General features: G+C 43.9%; 1 protein-coding gene across 1 annotated transcript in view; it reads right to left on the bottom strand.

The window, feature by feature from the left end:
• MYO7A (myosin VIIA) overlaps positions 1-22,384 on the bottom strand; it is a 778,803-nt gene that overhangs the window by 3,472 nt on the left and 752,947 nt on the right. The window contains exons 47-49 of the mRNA XM_086933887.1: positions 16,176-16,292; positions 15,735-15,818; positions 14,316-14,435 (exon numbers count right to left, since the gene is read on the bottom strand). Coding sequence (XP_086790013.1) covers positions 14,316-14,435; positions 15,735-15,818; positions 16,176-16,292 — 321 coding nt within the window. The remainder of the gene's footprint in view (positions 1-14,315; positions 14,436-15,734; positions 15,819-16,175; positions 16,293-22,384) is intronic.

Genomic DNA, 22,384 nt, shown 5'->3' with positions numbered 1-22,384 from the left:
ATTACTGTTTGGATGAAATTGCATTGGCAAATAACTGCCCTAAAACTCTTTTTAGGATAGTAAAGAGTCTGTCCAACCAGGCTAGCACGGCCTTACTACTCTCCTCTCAAAAGCTCAATGTGACAAAATTGTGGATTCCTTCTATAAAAAAAAAAATAGAAGATATTCTGAACACATTTTCTGAAACATCCACAGCCTGTTCCGATGAACCTTTCCATGCTTGTTTGGTGCCCAGAATACTTTTACTACACTAGAGGTGTCAGCATGTATCTCTTTGCTCGCTGCCACTTTGGTCAGGCTCCCTGCTTGATCCTTGCTCACCTTTTGTAATGGATAAGTTGGCTATGTCAACTATGGAACATCTCCCCCACCTTCTGAATGCCTCCTTGATGGAAGGCATTGTTCCTTTCGCATGTAAGAGGGCTTTAGTCAGACCTCTACTCGAAAAACCCGACATGAACCCTCTGCGCTACTTGGTGTAATGGAATATCTAGGAGGCCAGTTAGACTCAGGCAGTGTCTCAGTGCTGCATTCAACACAGTGAACCATTCCACCATGCTTCGCAGACTAGAAGTAATGGGTGTGCGGAGCACTGCCTTGCTGTGGCTGAGAGTTTTCCTGTATAATCGCACCTTTCAAGTACATTCACATCAATACAGGCCCAAGTCACACCTTCTAGCCTTGGAGGTGCCACACAGTTCTACCCTTGGCCCACTTGTGTTCAAATTATATGTAAGGCCTCTTGCTGACAATGTAGAATCCCATGGGCTCACACTTGTATGCCAATAACACTCAAATTGTGGTATCCTTATCTATCAAGGATAAGGATAACTGCAAAGCAGAAGCCCTTAATACATGCCTTGCCCAATGTGCTGAGACTGAATGGGGACAAGACAGAGGTTTTGCTAGTGGGCCATCACCCCAACTTTGGGATCTTCATCTTTGTCCATCTACTATGGGTAGGACCCCCCTCCCCAGGGCAGGTGGTGAAAAATCTGGGAGTAGGGCTAGATGACAAGCCGTCCATCGTTTCCAGATAAGTAAGGTGACTGTCACATGCTTCAACATCCACAAATGGCTAAAATAAATCTTAGCATGCCTTCCGGTCGGTTCAACGAACAGTAGTCCAGGCTCTGGTGTTTTCCAGACTGGACTACGGTAACATCTTATATCTGGGTGTTGCAAAATCCTTGCTCAAACTTCTTCACATTGTTTAAAATGTGGCAGCTCATTTACTTCTTCCTCCACCCAGGTTCACCTCCTCAGCCAGTTTGCTACATCCTTTACACTGATTACCTATTGAGCAGTGAGTCCAATTTAAAACCTTAGGCTATATGCACAAGTGCCTTGCCAACTCTGGGCAGTTTATATGAGACCGTTGATGTCTGGATACGTTCCAAAACGTGCCCTCTGTTCTATTCATCAGGCCCTGGCAATGGTTCCTAGGATTAGGATGATCTGTAAAATAGGCAGGGCATTTACTTATCTAGGCCCTAAGCTGTGGAATGATCTGCCACACTCACTGACAGCCTGCAAATCACGCATTGCTTTTTGGATGCAACTTAAAACTTGGCTGTTTTCATCACTATAATTGTCAGGTAATAGTTTGATTGTACTTGGTTTAGTGAAGAGGCTAGCCCTGGGAACTTTATTTAGGTAGCCATGCGCTTTACAAATCACTAATAATAATGTTTGGTGTCTCTGGAATTGTAATGAGAAATCCAAACATGGTGAAGTCAGATTTAATATTACAATTTTGAAAATGCCACTCTTAGAAAGTTTAGAAAATGATAAGGGTTTGGCTTAAGCGCAGCAAGTCCACGCCACTTTTAGAGTAAACAGAACATAATGCCAGTACTGCACTATTACTTAGTCATTGAAAGAAAGACACAATGAATCAAACAATTGTCCTCTGAGAAACCACTGTTTCAGTTAGAAATTAATCTAGGGACATTTTTATTTCTTTTTAGCAAAAGACTTTAACTTTGAGTTTAAACTTTTTTTACAATTTTTTAGATTCTCAAACAAATCTATTGAATGCCCTTGATTTTTTCTATATTTTTCTATATTGGATCCCTTTTTAGAAATAGAAATCACACTCATACTCTAAAAGCTACTATATATACAACATATACACTGTGGTACAATCATACACCTATTGGCCTAATTCCACTCCACACTCATCCTCACATCATACACACTTGGAAATGCACGCCCCCGGAATTGTTTGTAAATCCCTATTTATGGTGTGGCACTATGGTTTGATTATACAAAAAACTGATTTTTTACGTATAACTAGGCCATCTAGCAATATACACCAAATTAAATTTTTACAATCGAATAAACAAACAGATTGGCCTAAAAAATGGAAATGTCTACGCATTTCGAATCACCCTCACTACGGGGATTCTCCTCAGGACCAAAGGTTTTCTGAAAGACAAAAAACAAATACATCTTTCTTACTCTCTGTATTTTGGAGCAATCTCTCAACATATGTCCAATCCCTCAGCAGGCTCTCCTTACCTTTCTCCCTCGAAAACAAATTTCCAGGTCGAAAGTCCGGGGAAACCCAAATTGACGAGTACTGTGGTCACAACTGCTTTTAAAGTAAACCAATGAACAAAATAAAGAAAATTCAACAACAGATGGAAGAAAACGTACTTGGTACAGGTGAATGGATATCATTCCGATAATGGTGCCATCTCAAAAAAAATATTATTTTCTTTATCTGTAATTTAGTTTTTTTGTCTGTCGGACAAGGAATTTTATGGACATGGAAGCATGAATCTCTATGATTCGAGGTCTATTAGTGGCAATGTGCAGTTTTACCTTATTGGAACGACATGTCTGTCTTCGTGGGAACTCACGAGAAGACTGGCGTCGGTCTGAGCCTAAGAGGAAAATTAGAACTGTTGTCTGTGCACATTTTTAAAATTCCTATCACACTTTACGTCCGAAATTACTATCGCGTCTTGTATAACTGAAGCGTCATTTTAACAGAGCTGAGGATCGAATCATTGTTTTGCACCTTTAAGTTCAAGGCAGTCGTTTATCTACATCTAGACTCGTACAGAACAACGCAACCTGCTCGGTTCATTGAAATACATATTATTTTATGTCTGACACGCGGAAAGTCCGGCGATATAAAATGACGCGCGGATGCAAAGGGTATTTACCTCTTTTTGACCGCAGGGATCTCCAAGATTTAATCAACGAACAACGTGTCTCTGTATGCTTACTCAGACGGCGTTTGTGTGCCGTTATGGACCGGCACAGGTGTTTTGACGTCGCATCAACTCACGTAATGCTGGGAAATGTAGTTAAAAGCAAATAGTAGTTCCAACGCAATTGTGTGCCGTGATTGCTCCATATCTTTTAGTTTGCGGTTGAACTATAAATATTTTTCCCATAACAGTCATGCGACGCGAGATTAGGCGTCCTTTCTTATTATATCACCTTGTGTCTATACAAAGGACTTATTTGAGCCGCTTTCTTATTCAGATGTCTTATGTATCTATATATATTCACCCAGGAAAAGTCTGTTCCAAATAATACCGCGTAGAAGTCACAGTCTATCGGATGGTCTATTCTCTATGTATAATGCTTGTGTTATATGTAGGATTCACTTGTCATTTGGCACATATATTACCGAGGTGAAATATTCTTCCAGACTGAATTGGTACTTCTAATTCTCTAAACTTGGAATACCATACCACCAAGTGTTCAGATAGCTCTTACAGATGATAAATTTCAGAAAGCTCATTCAGTCCATCGACTGCAGTGTTGTATTTAATAATTAATGTCGCTTCTCTTTTAGTCAGTTTAGACTCGAGGTCACCTGCTCTGGTATCTTGATCAACTTTGGAAATGACAGTCCATTTCAAATCTTTCTCAGTGTGGGCGTGCGTCTGCCAATGATGTACTAATGGTGCTGTCTGTATATTGCTTTTGATCCTGGACTTATACTGTGTAATTTGATGTCTGACTTCTTGATTTGTTTCCCCAATATAAAGTTTCTGGCAAGGGCACACTATGCCATAAACCACATATTTATAATTGCAGTTTGTGAAATTTTCGTGTCCCCAGTAGATCCCATTGTGTTCGAATACATCTCCTTCAAAGGTTAGCGGGCAACAAATACATGTTCCACATTTGTGATGGCCTAAAATAGGCGGTAGTCCCACATAGTGCCGCAATGTTGGAATTTTTTGTTTGGTAAGCGCTGCTCTTACAATTCGGTTCGCAATACTTTTATCCTTTCTGAAAGCAAAAAGAGGAGCTTCAGTAAGTTTGGAGTCTAAATTCTTGACAAGATGCCAGTTTTAATTGATCTGTTTCTTCAACTAGTTGGACGTCGGGCAATATGTGGAAACACAAACTATTCGGCCTACTACATCTTTTTCTGTTTTTGAAAGTAGAGTTTCTCGGGATGTCCACCAAGCTCGCTTTATAGCGCGTTTCAGAAGTTTTGCAGGGTAGCCACATGATAGCAGTCTGTCTTTTAAGTTGTTTGCATGTGCCATATATTCATCCTTGAAAGAACAATTTCTTCTAATCTTTAGGAACTGTCCTAGGGGCAGATTCTCTTTTAGACTTCGTGGATGATTGCTCGAAGGGAAAACAAATCAAGAAGTCAGACCTCGAATTACACAGCATAAGTCCAGGATCAAAAGAAATATAAAGACAGCACCATTAGTACATCATTGGCAGACGTAGGCCCACACTGAGAAAGATTTGAAATGGACTGTCATTTCCAAAGTTGATCAAGATACCAGAGGAGGTGACCTCGAGTCTACACTGACTAAAAGAGAAGCAACATTAATTATAAAATACAACACTGCAGTCGATGGACTGAATGAGCTTTCTGAAATTTTGCATCTGTAGGAGCTATCTGAACACTTGGTGGTATGGTATTCCAAGTTTAGAGAATTAGTACCAATTCAGTCTGGAAGAATATTTCACCTCGGTAATATATGTGCCAAATGACAAGTGAATCCTACATATAACACAAGCATTATACATAGAGAATAGACCATCTGATAGACGGTGACTTCTATGCGGTATTATTTGGAACAGACTTTTCTTGGGTGAATATATATAGATACGTAAGACATCTGAATAAGAGAGCGGTCAAATACGTCCTTTGTATAGACATGAGGTGATATAATAAGAAAGGACGCCTAATCCTGCGTCGCATGACTGCCGTTGAACTATAAATATCTTTCCCATAACAAACTAAAAGATATGGAGCAATCACGGCGCACAATTGCGTTGGAACTACTATTTGCTTTTAACTACATTTTTACCAGCATTCCGGGAGTTGAGGCAAAGTCAAAACACCTGCACCGGTCCATAACGGCACACAAACGCCGTCTGAGTAAGCATACGGAGACGCTTTGTTCGTTGATTAAATCTTGGAGATCCCTGCGATCAAAAAGAGGTAAATACTCTTTGCATCCACGCATCATTTCTATCGCCGGACTTTCCGCGTGTCAGACAAAAAATAAGATGTATTTCAATGAACCGCGCAAGATGCGTTGTTCTGTACGAGTCTAGATGTAGATAAACAACTGCCTTGAACTTAAAGGTGCAAAACAATGATTTGCTCCTGGGCTGTGTTAAAATGACGCTTCAGTTATACAAGACGCGGTAGTAATTCCGGACGTAAAGTGTGATAGGAATTCTAAAAATTTTGCACAGACAACAATTCTAATAGATTCCTATTTTCGTCTTAGGCTCAGACCGACGTTAGTCTTCTCGTGAGTTCCCACGAAGACAGACATGTCGTTCCAATAAGGTAAAACTGCACATTGCCACTAATAGACCTCGAATCATAGAGCTTCATGCTTCCATGCAAGACATGTGTTTGATAAAATTCCTCGTCCCACAGACAAAACAACAAAATTACAGATAAAGAAAAGATTTTTTTTTTGAGATGGCACCATTATCGGAATGATATCCATTCACCTGTACCAAGTACGCTTTCTTCCATCTGTTGTAGGATTTTCTTGATTTTCTTCATTGGTTTACTTTAAAAGCAGTTGTGACCACAGTACTCGTCAATTTGTGTTTCCCCAGGCGACCTGGAAATTTGTTTTCGAGTGAGAAAGGTAAGGAGAGTCTGCTGAGTGATTGGACATATGTTGAGAGATTGCTCCAAAATACAGAGAGTACGAAAGATGTATTTGTTTTTTGTCTTTCAGAAAACCTTTGGTCCTGAGGATAATCCCCGTAGTGAGGGTGATTCGAAACGCGTAGACCTTTCCATTTTTTAGCCCAATCTGTTTGTTTATTCTATTGTAAAAATGTAATTTGGTGTATATTGCTAGATAGTCTAGTTATATATAAAAAAACAGTTTTTTATATAATCAAACCATAGTGCCGTACCATAAATAGGGCTTTACAAACAATTCCCATGTGTTGGACTTGGCCTTTTCCCCTGAAATGTTTCGCTTTTGCCCCCCTAATCTGAAAATGTCTCCCCCATAGGATTAAACCTGTATAGGCCATGAGTGGTGTGAGACACCTTGTTAAAATGTAAAGTCATGTAATGGTGTGAGCACTTGTAAATTCCCCCCATTGTAAAATGCACCTGACTGAAATGTACTGTGTTTAAAATGGATGCCATGGCCATGGGTTTTGCCACCGGACTGGCATAGGTCAGCGGTCTAGCCCCTTAAGTGCTGCCTCGGTGCATTGGCTGACGGCAGCACTACCTCCCCAGTGCTGCGCACGACCATTGGACGTCCATTCAGCACTAGTTCCAATGGACAGCGCAGCACTGGGGAGAGATGTTTAATAGCATCTATGAGGCTAGATAATACTACCCAGCCACCCCTAGCTTTTGGAGGGAAAGCCTGGCACCCAGGGTGCTCACCCCCTCCCCTTGAGACAGTTTAGGCCAGCTTTGCCAACATTCTAGAAGGTTCTGGCACTGCCTGGGAGGAGGGTATAAGTAAGGGGGATGTGCCACCAGAGAGTCAGTCAGAGCTGGGACAAGAAAGAGAGGGGACCTGCTGCGAGGTGCTACCGCCACATGGGCCTGTGAGCTGGGCCCTGCACCCCTAGAACCCCCCCCTCTGCTGTCCCCACGGGCCCCTGACAAAGAAGGGCCCCTACCCAGGTCCCTGACACTGTGGGGACCGTAAACTGCGCCAGCGCTGCGTGGAAGAAGCGCCCAGGAGGTGAGGAGTGGGACTGTCTACCCCCTCTGGTGAAGCTGTGGCCCTTTGGAAGTGCTGGGTCGAGAGGAGCTGCCCGGGGAAGATTGTGCCCCCAAGGGACTGTGGCAGGATAAAGCACTGTGCCCTCGTGACTGTGTGGCTGAAGTGCTGTGAGGCCCCGAAGCACTGTGAAGCCCTGAGCACCATAATTTGTGAGGTGCCAACCTGCCTCCGGTAGCGCTGTGCCCGGAAAAGCTGAGAGCTGTGTGAGCAGCAAGGGAGGAGCGGTGCGCTGTGAATAGCGCCGTTTACTGAGGAGATTCTGAGGGGAATCGAGCTGGAGGAGCCTACCCTCGTTTTGGCGCGCTGTCCGCCAAATAAATAATTAAAGGGAGCCTACCACTTGTGGCGCCGATATCACCGCCGCAGCCCGAGGAGTGTTGGCGCTGCCTTGCGCCGAGTGGAAATTGGCGAAAATCACCGCTGCGGCCCGGCGCCGCCTTGAAGGGACCCCCACTGTTGTGGTTTACGTTGCGGCGGCCCCCGATACCAGGAGAGGGCCGCGTTAGGCCCTGAGGCCGCCGACATCCCCCATCACGTGACGGGGGCCCGGCCGCGTCATCGGCCCACCCCCGCCAATGCCGTGCACTGATTGGCCTGCGCTGCCTTGACCCTGGAAGGCCGCGCAAGGATTGGCTGCCGGCCGATAGCCAGAGAAGAGGAGCCAAGCCTAAGCCCCGGGTCCCGGTGAGGTAGGAGGGGGACCCGGGCGAAGCAACGGCATTGCGGGGCCCCCGTGCAGAGGAGGGAGCCCCGGGAGAAGTGACCGGAGCGGGAGGCCACCCCGCCGGTCTGTGCCTCTGAGTGAGGGGCCGGTGAGTTAGGCGGGGCCGGGGCACACTGTCGGTGCCAGCCCCGCCTCCCAACCTGAGGCGGCCGGAGGAGCAGAGAGACTGGGGGGCTCCCGTGAGGACGAGGGAGCCCCGATGGGCCGCCCAGAGGCGTGTTGAAACCCCCGGGTCCCCGTGAGCAAGAGGGGCCCAGGTGACTCCACCTGGAAGAGAGCGCCCCGTGTGTTGCTGCCGGCTGCAGGAGTACAGTGGGGAGGGCCTCGAGGCACGTGGTCGGTGCCAGTGTTGAAATGCTTATGGTTAAATACTTAATGTCACAGCGTAATGTGTATGCCTAAGGTTCAATTGCATACAAGGTGCCTACTACCCTGATGAAATGGTCATCTCCCTGGCCTAAGGTGATGAGACCGATATCTAATGTTAATGTGCCCTTTTACTGCAGGTGTTCTGCCCCGGTGCTGGCCTGACGTGTCATTCCAGGCCCCTGGTTATATCCCTTTACTGATTTATTACAGGTGTTCCTGTCTGTTGGGATTTGCTGTGTTGCCATGAAGTTTTCCTTTGCAGGGGTTGGGTTGGAGTTAAACCGCTAAGGATGAGAGCCTGAGTTGGCCCCGCCATTGTGACCCCAGGTTTAATGACAATGTAAACATTCTTCTTGATTTCAGCATGGACTTACAGACTCAGCCCTTATTTCCCATGTAAATAATCCCCCCTTGATACACTTGGCTCTGGTGCCAGTTGGCGCCGTGTTATGATACCACTGTTGATGCATTTTTGCCTTGCAGGTTGGAGATACTAAACTTCTTAATTTTCCAACTCACACTGGTGTCCTGCCTCTTTTGTGGTGTGCCTTGTGTGTTGACTGTGGGTACTGTGTGAGTGCTTCACATGTCCTCCGAAGTTTGGCCTGCCCGCTTGGTTCCATGCTACCCCCTTAGAGATTTGGGTAACCCCATTTCCTACACCATGGGTATGCATTTCCAAGTGTGTATGATGTGAGGATGAGTGTGGAGTGGAATTAGGCCAATAGGTGTATGATTGTGCCACAGTGTATATGTTGTATAGATAGTAGCTTTGTTAATGTTAATGTTAATGTTACAGAGGTCTTGTATAGCGCGCAGCTACTCCTAGGAGTGTCCCGGCGCTTAGATGTAAACCTGCAGTAGAAACACAACACCACAAAAGAAAGGGAGCGGAAAAGAACGTATTTAAAGAGCATAGAGCCAGGTTTTCAGGCCCTTCCTAAAGGTCAACAGATTGGAGGTACTCCGCAATGCCACTGGCAGAGTATTCCAAAGCTGCGGTGCCAACAGCCTGAAAGATCGGCCCCCAATGCGTGCCTTCTTTACTCGGGGGACCACGGCCAGGGAAAGAGACTCGGATCTGAGGGAACGGGTAGGGTGATAAAAGGCTAGCCTCTTCTGGAGATATTTCGCTCCCTTGGCATAAAGAGCCTTGTGGGCCAGGGTCAAGGCTTTAAAAACTATCCGCTTCCGGACAGGCAGCCAATAAAGTGACTGCAGGAGGCCAGAGGCTCTGACTCGCCTGTGCAGGCCAAAAATGGCCCGCGCAGCCGTGCTGGCCATAGAGTATGAGTGTGATTTCTATTTCTAAAAAAATGATCCAATATATATAAATATAGAAAAAATCAAGGGCCTTCAATAGATTTGTTTGAGAATCTAAAAAAATGTAAAAAAAAGGTTCGAAATAAAAGTTAAAGTCTTTTGCTAAAAAGAAATAAAACATTTCCTAGATTAATTTCTAACTGAAACAGTGGTTTCTCAAGGGACAATTGTTTGATTCATTGTGTCTTTCTTTCAATGACTAAATAATAGTGCAGTACTGGCATTATGTTCTGTTTACTTTTAGAAAGTTGGCATTTTCCTGCCTTAGCCATTTAGGACCTGAAGCCTTTCCCTGGGTTCCATGATGGAGTGTAGCTGACAGTTGGGCTTTGTGTATTCGTCCTAGAAAGCCACAAACAATAGAGAGCTTAGGTGTGCTTGGATGGGCCATCACTGGCAGATGAAAGGGCGGAGCTGGGCACAGCCTTACTTACACTTGAAAAGGTTGTGTCGTGTCTCCACACAAAGGGCTGCATACCCCCTCTAGAAAGTCTGGAGCCAGGACAGGAAAGGCAGGATGTTAGGGGACTTCTAGAAATTTCCTTTGAAGCAGAAGCTTCTCCCACTTCAAAGGCAGAACTGGGTTTAAATATTGAACCTCGGACACCACCTCTTCAGTGTACTTCAGGACCTGTGGATACTCTGCCAGAAAGAAGGACTGCTGTGCCGCTGAAAGGACTTCCACTCTACTGGACTGCTGCCCTTTTGTGATAATCTGCTGCCTGCTAACTTCTTGCCTAGGTGAGAAGGACTGGACCTGCATCTGTTAAACCCAGGATCCCAGAATGACTCCAAGGGCTAGTTGATAGACCTTCTGACTTGAGCCTTGAGGACAGACAACCTCGACCCCAGCACCTGGACTATCTGTGAGTCTAACCTATCAAGTAGTGCCACCCCAGACCTGGACCCTTGGAAGAAGGCCTAAGGTGCTCCGTCAGCTTCTGAGGATCCAGCGGCACTGACGCATCCTGTCTGCTGCTCAGTGCAATCCTGAGCAGAACTGACACATTTCAGCTGCTGCGTGGATCAACCAGTCACAAACACCCGCATTGCAGCCCTCAGTCTCATCCTGGCTGCTGCTGTGTGACGCATCCTCAGCGCAGGCCCTCCCATCAATGTCAGCAGCCTTGATAGCAATGCCGAACTCCGCATCACAGCCTTTCATGAACCAACGTATTGCCCTAACTGTGGGATTCATCCTCTATGTCAGATTTCGCATCACAAGGCCTTGTCGACAGGATCCTAGAAGACAATGCAGTACCTTAAATCGCAGCTGCGCCGCATGTTGGACCTGATGCAACCCTTCAGCTGCGCAACATTTCTTTTACGTGGACCAATGCAATGCTCGGCAATCCAGGTTTAAGCTACTCTGTTCACCGAGCATAAGTGAGTCCCCGTAGCCGGAACATGCTCCATTTTATTTATTTTTGTCTCGTTTTCTTTATTCAAAATTTCTCTATTGTTCTAATCTGGCATGGAATCCTTTTTGTGTGGTGTTTTCACTTTATTATTTGAAGTGTTGCACAAATAATGTACACATTGCCTCTTTGTTAAGCCTGACTGCTCTGTGCCAAGCTACCAGAGGGTTGAGCACAGGTTAATTTAGGGTTGGCTTGTGCCTCACCCTGACAAGGATTGTGGTTGCTACTTGACCAGGGTTCACACCCCCAATCAACCAACAAGCCAATTTTTCACAGAGGACAATGATTATCGGATGCCTCTGTTTGTGGCAGGGAGTGCTCAACAACCCCTATTGGTAACATCCAGCCACAAAATTTAAATAGGAAGGTGAAAGTTTCTGAGTTTCTGTGCTGTGTTGCACGTAGAAGAGAGAGCAGATCACATATCTACAATGACCTGCTGCTTGAATCCCTGCTGCTGGCACTCCTTGAGCCTGCTCAGCACCAAGCACATACCTCTGCACCACACTGCAAAGGTGTGCACATGCTGTCTAGTATATGTTTTCTTTTACTGGAAGAGTACCTTTCAAGTACAAAATACTGTGCTTAGACTAACCTAAAAACCTTTCAAACTGCTTGAGTGCTGCACTGAACCACACCACAGGAGGTGTTAACTTTTGGAACAAAGCCCTCTGTACCATTGTCAGCAGTTACGGCTTTGCATCAAAAACGATGGTGGGCAGCATGAGAACTCCCATGTACCACCCAAGGGATGCCCCCTTGTAATGCACTGAGTTACTTACAAGCAACATTATAGCACAAAAACGTTTTCCTCTGGAGAGTAAACAACAAATTCATATTTCATTCTGGTTTGCATCAATACTGGTGACATTACACTGATGCATAGCATTCATAACTCTGCCCCTTCACACATATCTGCTTCTGAGCTTTCATTTGTGCCTATTAATGGTCAGACACATTAACCGGTGCCAGGTCTGTAGGGTTTTGGTGTGAGTTTGGTAAATTCATATTGTATGTTTAATGTGTAGTCAGTTATCACTCCAGTATTAGCTCTGGTGCAGTTGTTTCCAAAGCAGTGCAAGCATTGCTGGTGGCTTAAAACTTTCCGTGTTCATGACGAGCTGAGCTCGTCATAACAGCCACAACTCTCCCACGCGGGGATAATTTCCCTGCTGTGCTGAACGTCCGAAGACGGGCGTGGTCATGACGCGCGGAGAGCACAGCGCCACTGTGCAGCGTGACGAGCCGAGCTCGTCACAAGCACGGCGGCACCGCACGCGGCCCCCCTCCCCCCGCACAGCAGGGGAATTAGGCCCACAACGAAGGAGGTAATGCACACAGAGATCAACTCAAAGCCTGTATGGCAATTTGCTCTATGTCCATATCCACCTACACCAGGCTGGCAAAAAGAATCAAACACACTGTAAACACACGTAGACAGCTTGTCTTCTGTATGTGTAAGCGAGGCAGCCTACAGTTACTTTAGACAGTAACGCCACTGTGTTGTTGTGAGTTGGGTTGGTTTATGAGTGACAGTCCTTTGAAACGTTCCTCTCTTCACACTTCTGTTATACAAGTGAGCCTCAAATGGATGTCAGAGGTTACACCACTTGCTTACAGTAAAATACCTTCAATAGATATACAACCAAATGGACATATTATTTTGTAGCCTTATACAGTTAGTTGTACTCTCTAGATATGTCAAAAGAGGTACGGTACAATGTGTGTTCATCCAATCCCTAAGCTTTCTTGTCTTATTCTAACGGTTGTGAAAGGAATTTTTGTCACCAACCTTTGTAAAGCAAACCTACAGCACTGTTGTTTTGGTCATGGATTGCTTGCCCATTCATACAGAAAGGAACATTTTTCATTACTGGAAATAGGCCCTTTGATTAAGCAGGTTGATGTGTTACATACTTTTGGACGTAGTTAAAAGGCCACTCACCAATGGTGGTAAAGAACACCAGCTCAAATGTGAGAAGTGCATTGCACTCCAACTTGAGAAAAGGAGACAAAAATGGAGGGGCATATTACCAACAACTAGCGATAATTATCGCTATGTCGGTTTAGCGGCGATATTTTTAACGCCGAGCTGCGGCGATTTTTATCGCTTCGGAGGCTTGCTATTATCAAGGTATATCTCCTAAGCGATAAAAATCGGCCGAAATGCATGAATATCGCTGAAAAGTCAGTGATATTCATGCATTACCGAGCTAATGCTCTTAGCCATGTTATCCACCTCCCATTGGATAACATGGCTAAGAACTGCTCAGGGCAGGTGTTAGCTTTTGGAGATATTTGCGCTTAGCGCGAATACCTCCAAAAGTTGGTAATGGGAGATAGCGATGTTAGCGACAGTTTCCAGTCGCTAACATCTTGGCACGCCCACTTTGCATGTCATTAGTGATAAATATCGCTGACATGCAAAGTGGGGCCCAAGATGGTCGCTATCTCCTACTAGCTGTCGCTAACTGGTGTTAGAGACAGCTAGGCAATAGGGAGATAATTTTATCTCCGCTTTCTTGGCTTTTAAAGCCAAAAAAGCGGAGATAAACCCCCTTGATAATATGCCCCGTAGACTTAATACATCCTGGCTCATGGAATTGTGCTATCATCATCCAGTCCATTCAGTGTTCATCTGTAGTCACCTGGTACATGAAAGGCTGAGATTTATGGATACAAACATTTAGTTGCTCTAAGGTATGCAATAAGGGGTCTGCAGCCCAGTACGAAGCAAAGTATGAAGCACATGCTGGCCGTTAGGCTGCCTTAATATTCAGAAGTAATGTCCACTTGGTCAACAAGATAACCATTCATGTGGAAAAATACTAAGAGATAATCTGGTGTTTCTGACCTGTGATTTCAGTATAAGCTGGCTTAGCAGGACCACATGTAAGTGATGAACCTTGAGCCACGAACTCAAGAAAACACTAAAAACGTTTAATATTATGAAGACTTGTTTTCAAAGAAAAAGAATACAAACCCTGCAATACATCATCAGACAATAACACCCAATATATCAACATTCAAAAAATGAATTTCTATGGGGGAACAAAATTCCAATTATGTCGCACAGGTATGGTAGGTGACTGTAAATCCCTTTAAAATACATGAATTATGTTTGATTGAGGCACCCGCTGGTTCCTTCTCCACTTACTGGGGTGCAAGTTTTACATTCAAGTAACATTCAGAGACATCGAAAGGGTTACTTTCCTGCATCAATCTATGAACCTAGATGTTCCTAGCTCTTACCAGTGAGGTTTCACACAACAGTTTGCTTCCTCGCACCAGGTTTCCAATAGTGATGTGGAAATAGGTGTTCCCGCTGCTCCAGTTGGAAATCTTTGTGAAGGGGTGGGTTGTGAGAATATCCTGCAAGCATAGTCAGAAAAACAATGAGTTAAAGAATTAGAGACAAGAACATTTCATTAATTGTATCTGCATCTGACCAGGGAGTTTGGCACGACACAAAGAGGGCAGCACCCCTTTTCCGAACTCTTTACTTCCATGAATAACCAGAGGCGCCATGATACCCTTGAGTGATAGTGCGCTTTACACAAATACACATAACAGAACATTCTCTTTTAGGGTGTGACAGAAAAACAGGTAGCTTCAGAGTCCAGGAAAAGCCAGGTTTGAAACAAATTATTTGCTCATTCATTACCAAAGCGAACATGATGAGTGTTCAATTAAATATCGTAAACAAACAAGCATTACTAAAATAATAATTAATAATCAACATAACTAATTAAGGATAATAAAATAAGCAATCAGTGCCTGTCATTATAAAGCAAGTAATGGGAAAGAAAATGCTCAGACCAAGGTTTGGGTCTTTTGGACATATAGGTTTCAGTGTGAGCTGTCTTTATGCTATCAAGTCACCACATGCAGATGGGTAGCATTGTGGTTGAGAGTTAGAGTGTCAGATGCTGCAACACTTCAGCACATTTTAAAGATATTTTTTAACATGACAGCGATTATTGCAGGGAGGAGATCTTACTAAAGGGTGGAGTGTGCATGTTAAACAAGAAGACAATTCTGATGACACTCCATAAGTGTACACGCTTATTTATGCACTACTTCACTTGCATCTCACTAGTTATACTACCATGGAAAATAAGGCAATAGCTGCACTGTGACTAAGAGCGGATCTACGGTATATCACGACTCTCGCACTTCTCAGATTCACCTTTTCAATAAATGTATTGGGGACATGCAATGCAAATCCAGAAATGGAAGACTTCAATAAGAATTTCGTTTTGAAATTGGACCATGCAGTTTAGCTGTTGACCTCCATAATTTGAATCAACAATGGATAGATGTGTTAAAAGAAAATATATATGAAAATGTGATTCATGATTTTGAATTGATGGACAAGAAGAAAATTGTAAATACAGAATAATTTAAAACAAAACTCGTTTTGTTTTTATTTGTGTTAAAGCTTGGAGAAACTATATGATTCTGCTCTGTGGGACTTCTACCCAGTGTTGAGAAAGCAAATTTCTGGACTATTAAAGAAGTAAACATACGAGTAGGAAAGGAAATATTCACGATTTTGTGGAATAAAAAGCTGGCAACAGAGAATAGTGGGGCTGCACATGGTGGTGGGCTGGAGAGAAACAGAGAGCTGCAACAGTATTCTATATTATGCCTCTTTAAATCTGGTCTTACCTTGGTTTTTGGATCAATTAAGCTGACCCCGTGCTTGTTGATAGCAATTAACAGGATCTCTGGAAAATTTGGCTCTGTTGTTTGCTGTGAGAAAGTAACAAAGCATTTTATGACGTACTTGAGGAACTAAAATACTGCACTTAGAAATCCTGCTAATTTTCACCACATTAATTATATTTTCCTGAAAAAAACACATGTATCTCTGCCTTTATCAGACCACTGTACACAGGCAAACCAGACTCTGCCCCAGAATGCCCCAATCCCAGGTAAACGCTGCAAGATATTCACCAATCCAAGTTATATCTAATATGGGAGGGAGTTCTTGCAGTTTTTGTATTTAAGAATTTTACACTGATCAGTCTGTATTTCGTATGTCTGTAGAACTGTACTAATAGAATTGTGCAACTTAAGAACAAATCCTGCTCTGTGCCTTTGTCCTACCTTAACTTCAAAAAATGCAGATCCAAATGTAGGCCACTTGAAGATAATCTTGAGGAAGGAAAGTTTGGCTTCCTCCCTGGTTTTCCCAGCATGCTTATTGAAATACGCCACAATGGACTGGAAAGGAAAATGTATATTGTTATCACATTACGCACATGTTATTTACAAAACAAATTATATTCTACTCTAACTATCACAGATCTTGTTAATTGTGACAAGACAGAGTCACTAAATCTTGATAATGTGTTCCTTTGATGACAACTGCATGAGGATAATTGTTCTAAAAAACAAACCATATCAATTCAATATATATCTGCCCTATGTCCATCAATTGTGATAGAGAATCACACAATTCTGAGCTCACTCAACATCTTTTTCACTCTGAACACTTACCAGGAAGTAATAATTCCATAACCACCTATTGACCTTGTTATTCCACAGAACTAAAAAGCATTTTATTGGTACATGAGTACTTATATTCAATTACCCTAATATTAATTTGCCTGACTTGATAATTCTTTTCTTTAAATATAATACGTTGCAACCAATTATTTCCTTGATAAAACCTTTATTTAAGCCCTTGTCATATCAAATTTAAAGGACAGTGCTGGTACTGGTTGCATTGTCTTCTGCCCTATGACACCGCCTTAATAGCTATCCAGTGGCTGGATCTTCAGCATTCCTTTGCACACAACTCACAAATTGCATCTATGCTTGGAAGGTGATGTTGACTAGTGGTGGGGTTTCCGATCTTACAGCCTGATTCATGTACATGCCGTTTTGCGTGTCCCTAATAGCGAATCATAGCGAATCGCTATTGAGGACACGCAAAACGGCATTCATGTAGGAATTGCTACTTAAATAGCGATTCCTACATGTTCTTTATTTGCGAGTAGCAATTTGCTACTCGCAAATACTCCCCAATCATTCCTATGGGCCAAGAGGCCCATTGGAATGAATGGGGATTTGCGAGTAGCAATTTGCTACTCGCAACTGAGATAGCGATTTTAAGGGTGCCAGGGGTGTCCAAAGGACGCCCTGTAGCACCCCTAAAATGCACTTTTGGACAGGTGTTGCGCACACACATGTCCAAAGGACATGTGTGTGTGCTACATGCAACTTTGAATGATGCTTTTAAAAGCATTTTTCTGAGTTTTTGCTATTTACCGACAGGTCTGACCTGTCGGTAAATAGCGGCCCCAAAAGTCCAAAATCGCAATTTTGTTGTGTGTCATGAATAGCATTTGAGGAATCTCTATTAGAGATTCCTTAAATGCCATTCCACGCAAATATGCGAATTCTTACATAGCGATTTTTGCATTTGGTATCATGAATACCAAATGCAAAAATCGCACTCGCTAAGGGCCAGATTCTGAGAATCTGGCCCTTTGCGAGTGCAATTTACCTACATGAATCAGGCTGTTAGAACCTGGAGGCTGGGATCCAATCCTGCCTTCAGTCATCAAAACAATGAGATCTTGGAGAAATCACTGTATATCCATGTGCTTTAAATTGTAACATATTTCTAAAATACAACTGCATAGTCCTTCATTTAGTAGAGTACTGGCTAATATTGTCCCAATTAGAAGTTCCTGTCTGCTCCCCTGTAATGTGGCTTTCAATCAGACAGTATTCAGCAATGATCCTATGTACTATATGTCATATTTAAGATGTACTCTATAAAACAATAGTCCTTAGAAATAGGTGTGTGCTATATCAAATAACTCAATGAAATGCCTCTACTCTAATGTGAATGTCTTCCCTGCTATCCTATTACATTAATTTTGGTCACAAACAATCTGCAGCTACTGACCTATTAACTTCATCTGTCTCCTAGTCCTAGGCCAACATGAAGTGATTTGTCCACTCTCTATCCTAAAACTGCATCACTATTTTGTAAACATAGAGTAACAACCTTAATGGTGGAGCATCGACTAATTCACTCTAGAGTGACTGCCAACCCCAAGTCCCCCAAATGGTTGTCAAAGAAAATTGTACTACAGAGTGACAGGATAGTCAGCTGGAAGTATCTAAGTAGCGGAGCAAGTCAAATGGAGGAAGAGCACAACCAAATCTAAAATCTTGAGTCTCTCTTTAGCAGTCATCAGCCTGACAAGCCCTCGCCTGAAGAACTTTAATGTTCTACTGCTCTTAAGCCTGAGTGCAAGTCACACCTGAGTCTGGGCTGATTGGTGCCCAATGAGCTGCCTTGATATCTTGCTTCTTTTATGGGATTGTGTTTCTGAACATTTAGGCATTGTGTGATTCTTGATTTTATTGACTTTACATATCTGTGGGCTTTTTTGGGAAACCTAAATGAACTATTTTAGATCAGCCCATATGTTCCATTGGTAGGGCTCTATTTATCTCCCTTCATTATTTGCAGGAGTGGAAGATTTCGTATAGCACAGGTGTACATTTACAGCATTGCTTTGGCATATAAATAATATCTCAATGTTTAATTGGATTTATAAAATTCTTTTTTTTTGTGACATGGCTGTGGAATCACCGGTCTTGTTGCAGTAGAAAATGCAGAATTAAATTCATCACGGTCTGCTCCTTCCAGCAGCAGGCTCTTTGCTCTGTTTAGGAAGATGAAAGTTTCTTTCATCCAGGAGTCATTCAGTGGTGTTTGCCTGGTTCTACAATGTATTACTTAGCAGAATATGGATATGAGTGCCATCGACATACAATTGGAAATGAAAGTGGTGACATTCAAGTATGCATAACAGTGGCAGTCTATAAATAGTGACCAGTGAAAGTGGGGTGTGGGTGGCATGTGGCACACCACATGTACAATTTATTTTGATGATTCCTGCAGTGTAATGTATGCTTGTTTGCTTTGGAGGAAGAATACACTCCAGCTTAAGGCTGCATCAGATCCCATCATCAGTCCATTGAGTCTTTGAGATAGGATCTCATGATCCACAGTGCCAGATATTAAGGAGTATCTGGATCGCTGTTTTGCACTCAGTGAATGCATGATATTCGCATGCACAGTCTTTGTTAACCTCTGGGGATTGAAACTTAGTTTTAGAACTTGTAGGAGATGATTGTGCTCCACATACTTTTGTAATCGATTGCTCACCTCAGATGTGGCTTTGATAAGGCAGTTAAAAGTTAGCTGATCGCCTGTAGTTTCCTTATCAGTGAGTGGTTGTGGCATATTAATGCGAATGGGAGAAAACCCTTTGGAGAGAGGTGCAGTAATCAAGATTCGGAAGTTGGCTGTGAGTTGTAGGAGAGTAGGGTCTGCTTCCTAGGATCACCCCCACTTTTTGCTGTGATTTTCTGGTTTTTCGACTTTAGACTGGCTGTGGCCCAGCTAATCAGGACCACAGCCTAGCTGTTCTCTCTCTAAATTGATACCATGTACTTTAGGTACATACCAGATTGGTTACTGGGCCACCCTTGGGAGCCCCTGTATAGTGTACCCTAGGTACCCAGGGCATAGGTGCATCCAAGGCCTACCAGGGGCTGCAGCATGCATTATGCCACCCCTGGCCGGCCCTCCAAACTGACACCACAGGCTGGTATATCTATATCTACCTTATATATAGACACATATGCACCTATAAGTCACTCCTATGGCAGGCCTTAACAATCCTGAAGGCAGAGTGCTTGGTTTTATGTGAGAGGGTGCCCTAGCATGAGATGAGCCCCTCTGCAGCTTTCGGAACCATCTCCTCATAGCTGTTCTATGATATAGCCATACCATATACTCTTAAGTGCATTATAATCCTCACGGTTAAGGCTAACTTTGGTTTGGCTTTATCAAAACATGTCGTGTGAGGTGTCAAACACTTTGGAATACTACCCCCCCCCCCGCTAGTTCTGGTGGCGGGGGTAGCATTCCACCCTTCTAGAGGGAGAAGACATGTAGTTACTGCTTACCCTGGTTAAAGTAAATCAGAGGCTCAGCATCACAAAATGGATGCTGCTGCCACAGACACAAGTCTGACCTGCTGCTGGACGAAACTCCAGCAGGGGAGGCCTGGACAATAGGTTTCCTGTCAAGGGAGGTGCCAGCACCTCCCCAGACAGGGTTTTCTGTATTGGGGCAGGGAGGGCTGCATCAGCAGATGCTTTTCCAGACACTGCCTGGAGCACACAGGGTGCTCCATGTATATCCCGGTTCAAACCAGTTGCTGGGGCACTCCAGCCCCGCTCTGGCGTGAAACTGGACAAAGGGAAAGGGATGTAACCACCCCCTTCCCAGGTCCACCCATAGGAGGGACCTAGCAGGTAATCCAGCCCCTGAACTGAGTATATGTATAGAAGCTGTGTCCCCAGGACTTTAAATTATCCTGGAACGAAAATTTGAAACAGAACTCTTGGACCTTCGACATTCTATTCTGACTAGAAGACGGAAGACATCCCCTTTGTGGTCAAGGAGTGAGCACCCTGTGCAAACAGGCACCACCAGTAACTTGCCGGTCTGCTTTGTCGACGCTCCCGCCGGAACCCGAAGACTCAGCGACTCAGGACATGGACATCCAGACATCTCTGACCATGCGCTACAATCCCAGCAAAGCTGAGACCCGCAGTAGACACGAGACACGTGGGACCGGAACTCCTGGACATCCTGCATTTTGCTAACTGCTCGACTCCCGAGGTACCCTCGCAGTTGTGTATTGGGGTACGAGAAGCCCCAGACCCAAGCACCATTTGCACCGAAGCTCAGCCCTCCACACTCCACGAGTGCCGCGTGGGGCCTGCCTTTGCATTTCAGCTCGACGCGACTTTCCGGTTCCTAGTCTGTTGGCTAGTGAGCCCCCTGAAGACTTTCCTTTGAATTTGAACTACTTTCCTGGTTGCTCCAGGCTTGCTCCAGCTTCCCTGCAAAGGAGAAGCGCCCTAGACCTTGCTGGTCTGACTCGAAGCCAATCTTCATCTCCTGCGTGGATTGCGGTTGCCAAGGCTTGTTGGATCCAATCCGGATACCGACACCGCAGTCAACTAGATCCTTTGTGGGACAGCTCGCATCCAGCTCCTGGTCATCGTCGTCGCTTCCTGGTCCTCGTGGCTGCAGAGACAAGCTTCACCTCTTCACCTGAATCAACGCAACATCGCCTGGTTCCTTCCTGATCACTGGCTAGTGACCCAGACTCTGTTCCCTCTATTTTCAGGTTCTTCAGATCTTCGATCCACCCTTGGATACACCCGGACACATTTCCTCTGGTCGCCTGCAGCACTTCTTTGCAGCTCTCCATTGAAAAGGACGAAACCCGACACCAAAAGGCACCTATGCACCAGGATGTTAGCCTGGCTAACTTCTCACATGAGTATAGAGAATAATTGCTTCATGCATATTGCAAGACTTAGTTACTCCTCTGTTAAAAAGTATATGTTTTTTGGGTAATGATAATAACTTGGTCTATACTCACTAGCTTGAAGGACATGACAAAAGCCAATAGCTACATCAGGAAGGTCAACCCACCCAGATGTACCATTATTCTGGATGAAAGACTCCATGATGAAGCACGCCACAGACAATCTGTGGGGGAGAGTCCCTATTAAAAATATCCTGGAGGGGTGTTTTTGCAGGGTAACTAAACCATGTCGATTTTTTACCCTACTGCTCAAAAATTTAGTGAGCCTTAGCCAATAAATTGCACAGATTTTGAATTCAACAGGTCTACAAACACGCCTTCAAAATCTCTTAAGGGGCTAAACGTCTGTAAAGGGCCACTAAGATCCACACCATCTGTGCCATAACTGTTATCTTGAATACCATCACCTAAAAAGATTTTGTTTTATCTATGTTGATGGCTACTTCCTATTTACTATGATCTCCACTCCTTCTGCTTTGCCAGTTTTCGGAATCTCTTGATATAGGAAAGTGTGTTATAAGTAGGTGGGGGTATTCAGCCGCAGCTAGTAATAATGCCACAATCACTAGTAGATCCAGTGAAGTCTCAGTAAATTAATCCTTACTCAACCCTTGGTAGCGTAGCAAATAAGCAGTCAGGCTTACCTTAGGCGACAGGTATGTGTTAAGCATTTAATGTCACCAAAACAGTAAACAAGTAAAAGACACAACACAAACAAAAATCCAACACCAATTTGTAAACATAGATAATATTTTTATCTTTAAAATGACACCAAAACGACTAACATCCAATGTAGGGAAGCAAAGATATGAATTTCTAAAGATTAATTAAAAAATGGTACATTCTAGCACCAAAAAGCTTACAGACCCACTAGTA

Source organism: Lissotriton vulgaris, chromosome 8 (assembly GCF_964263255.1).
Source record: "Lissotriton vulgaris chromosome 8, aLisVul1.2, whole genome shotgun sequence".
Taxonomy (NCBI): Eukaryota; Metazoa; Chordata; class Amphibia; order Caudata; family Salamandridae; genus Lissotriton; species Lissotriton vulgaris.
This window is presented reverse-complemented; position numbering and strand designations above follow the sequence as displayed.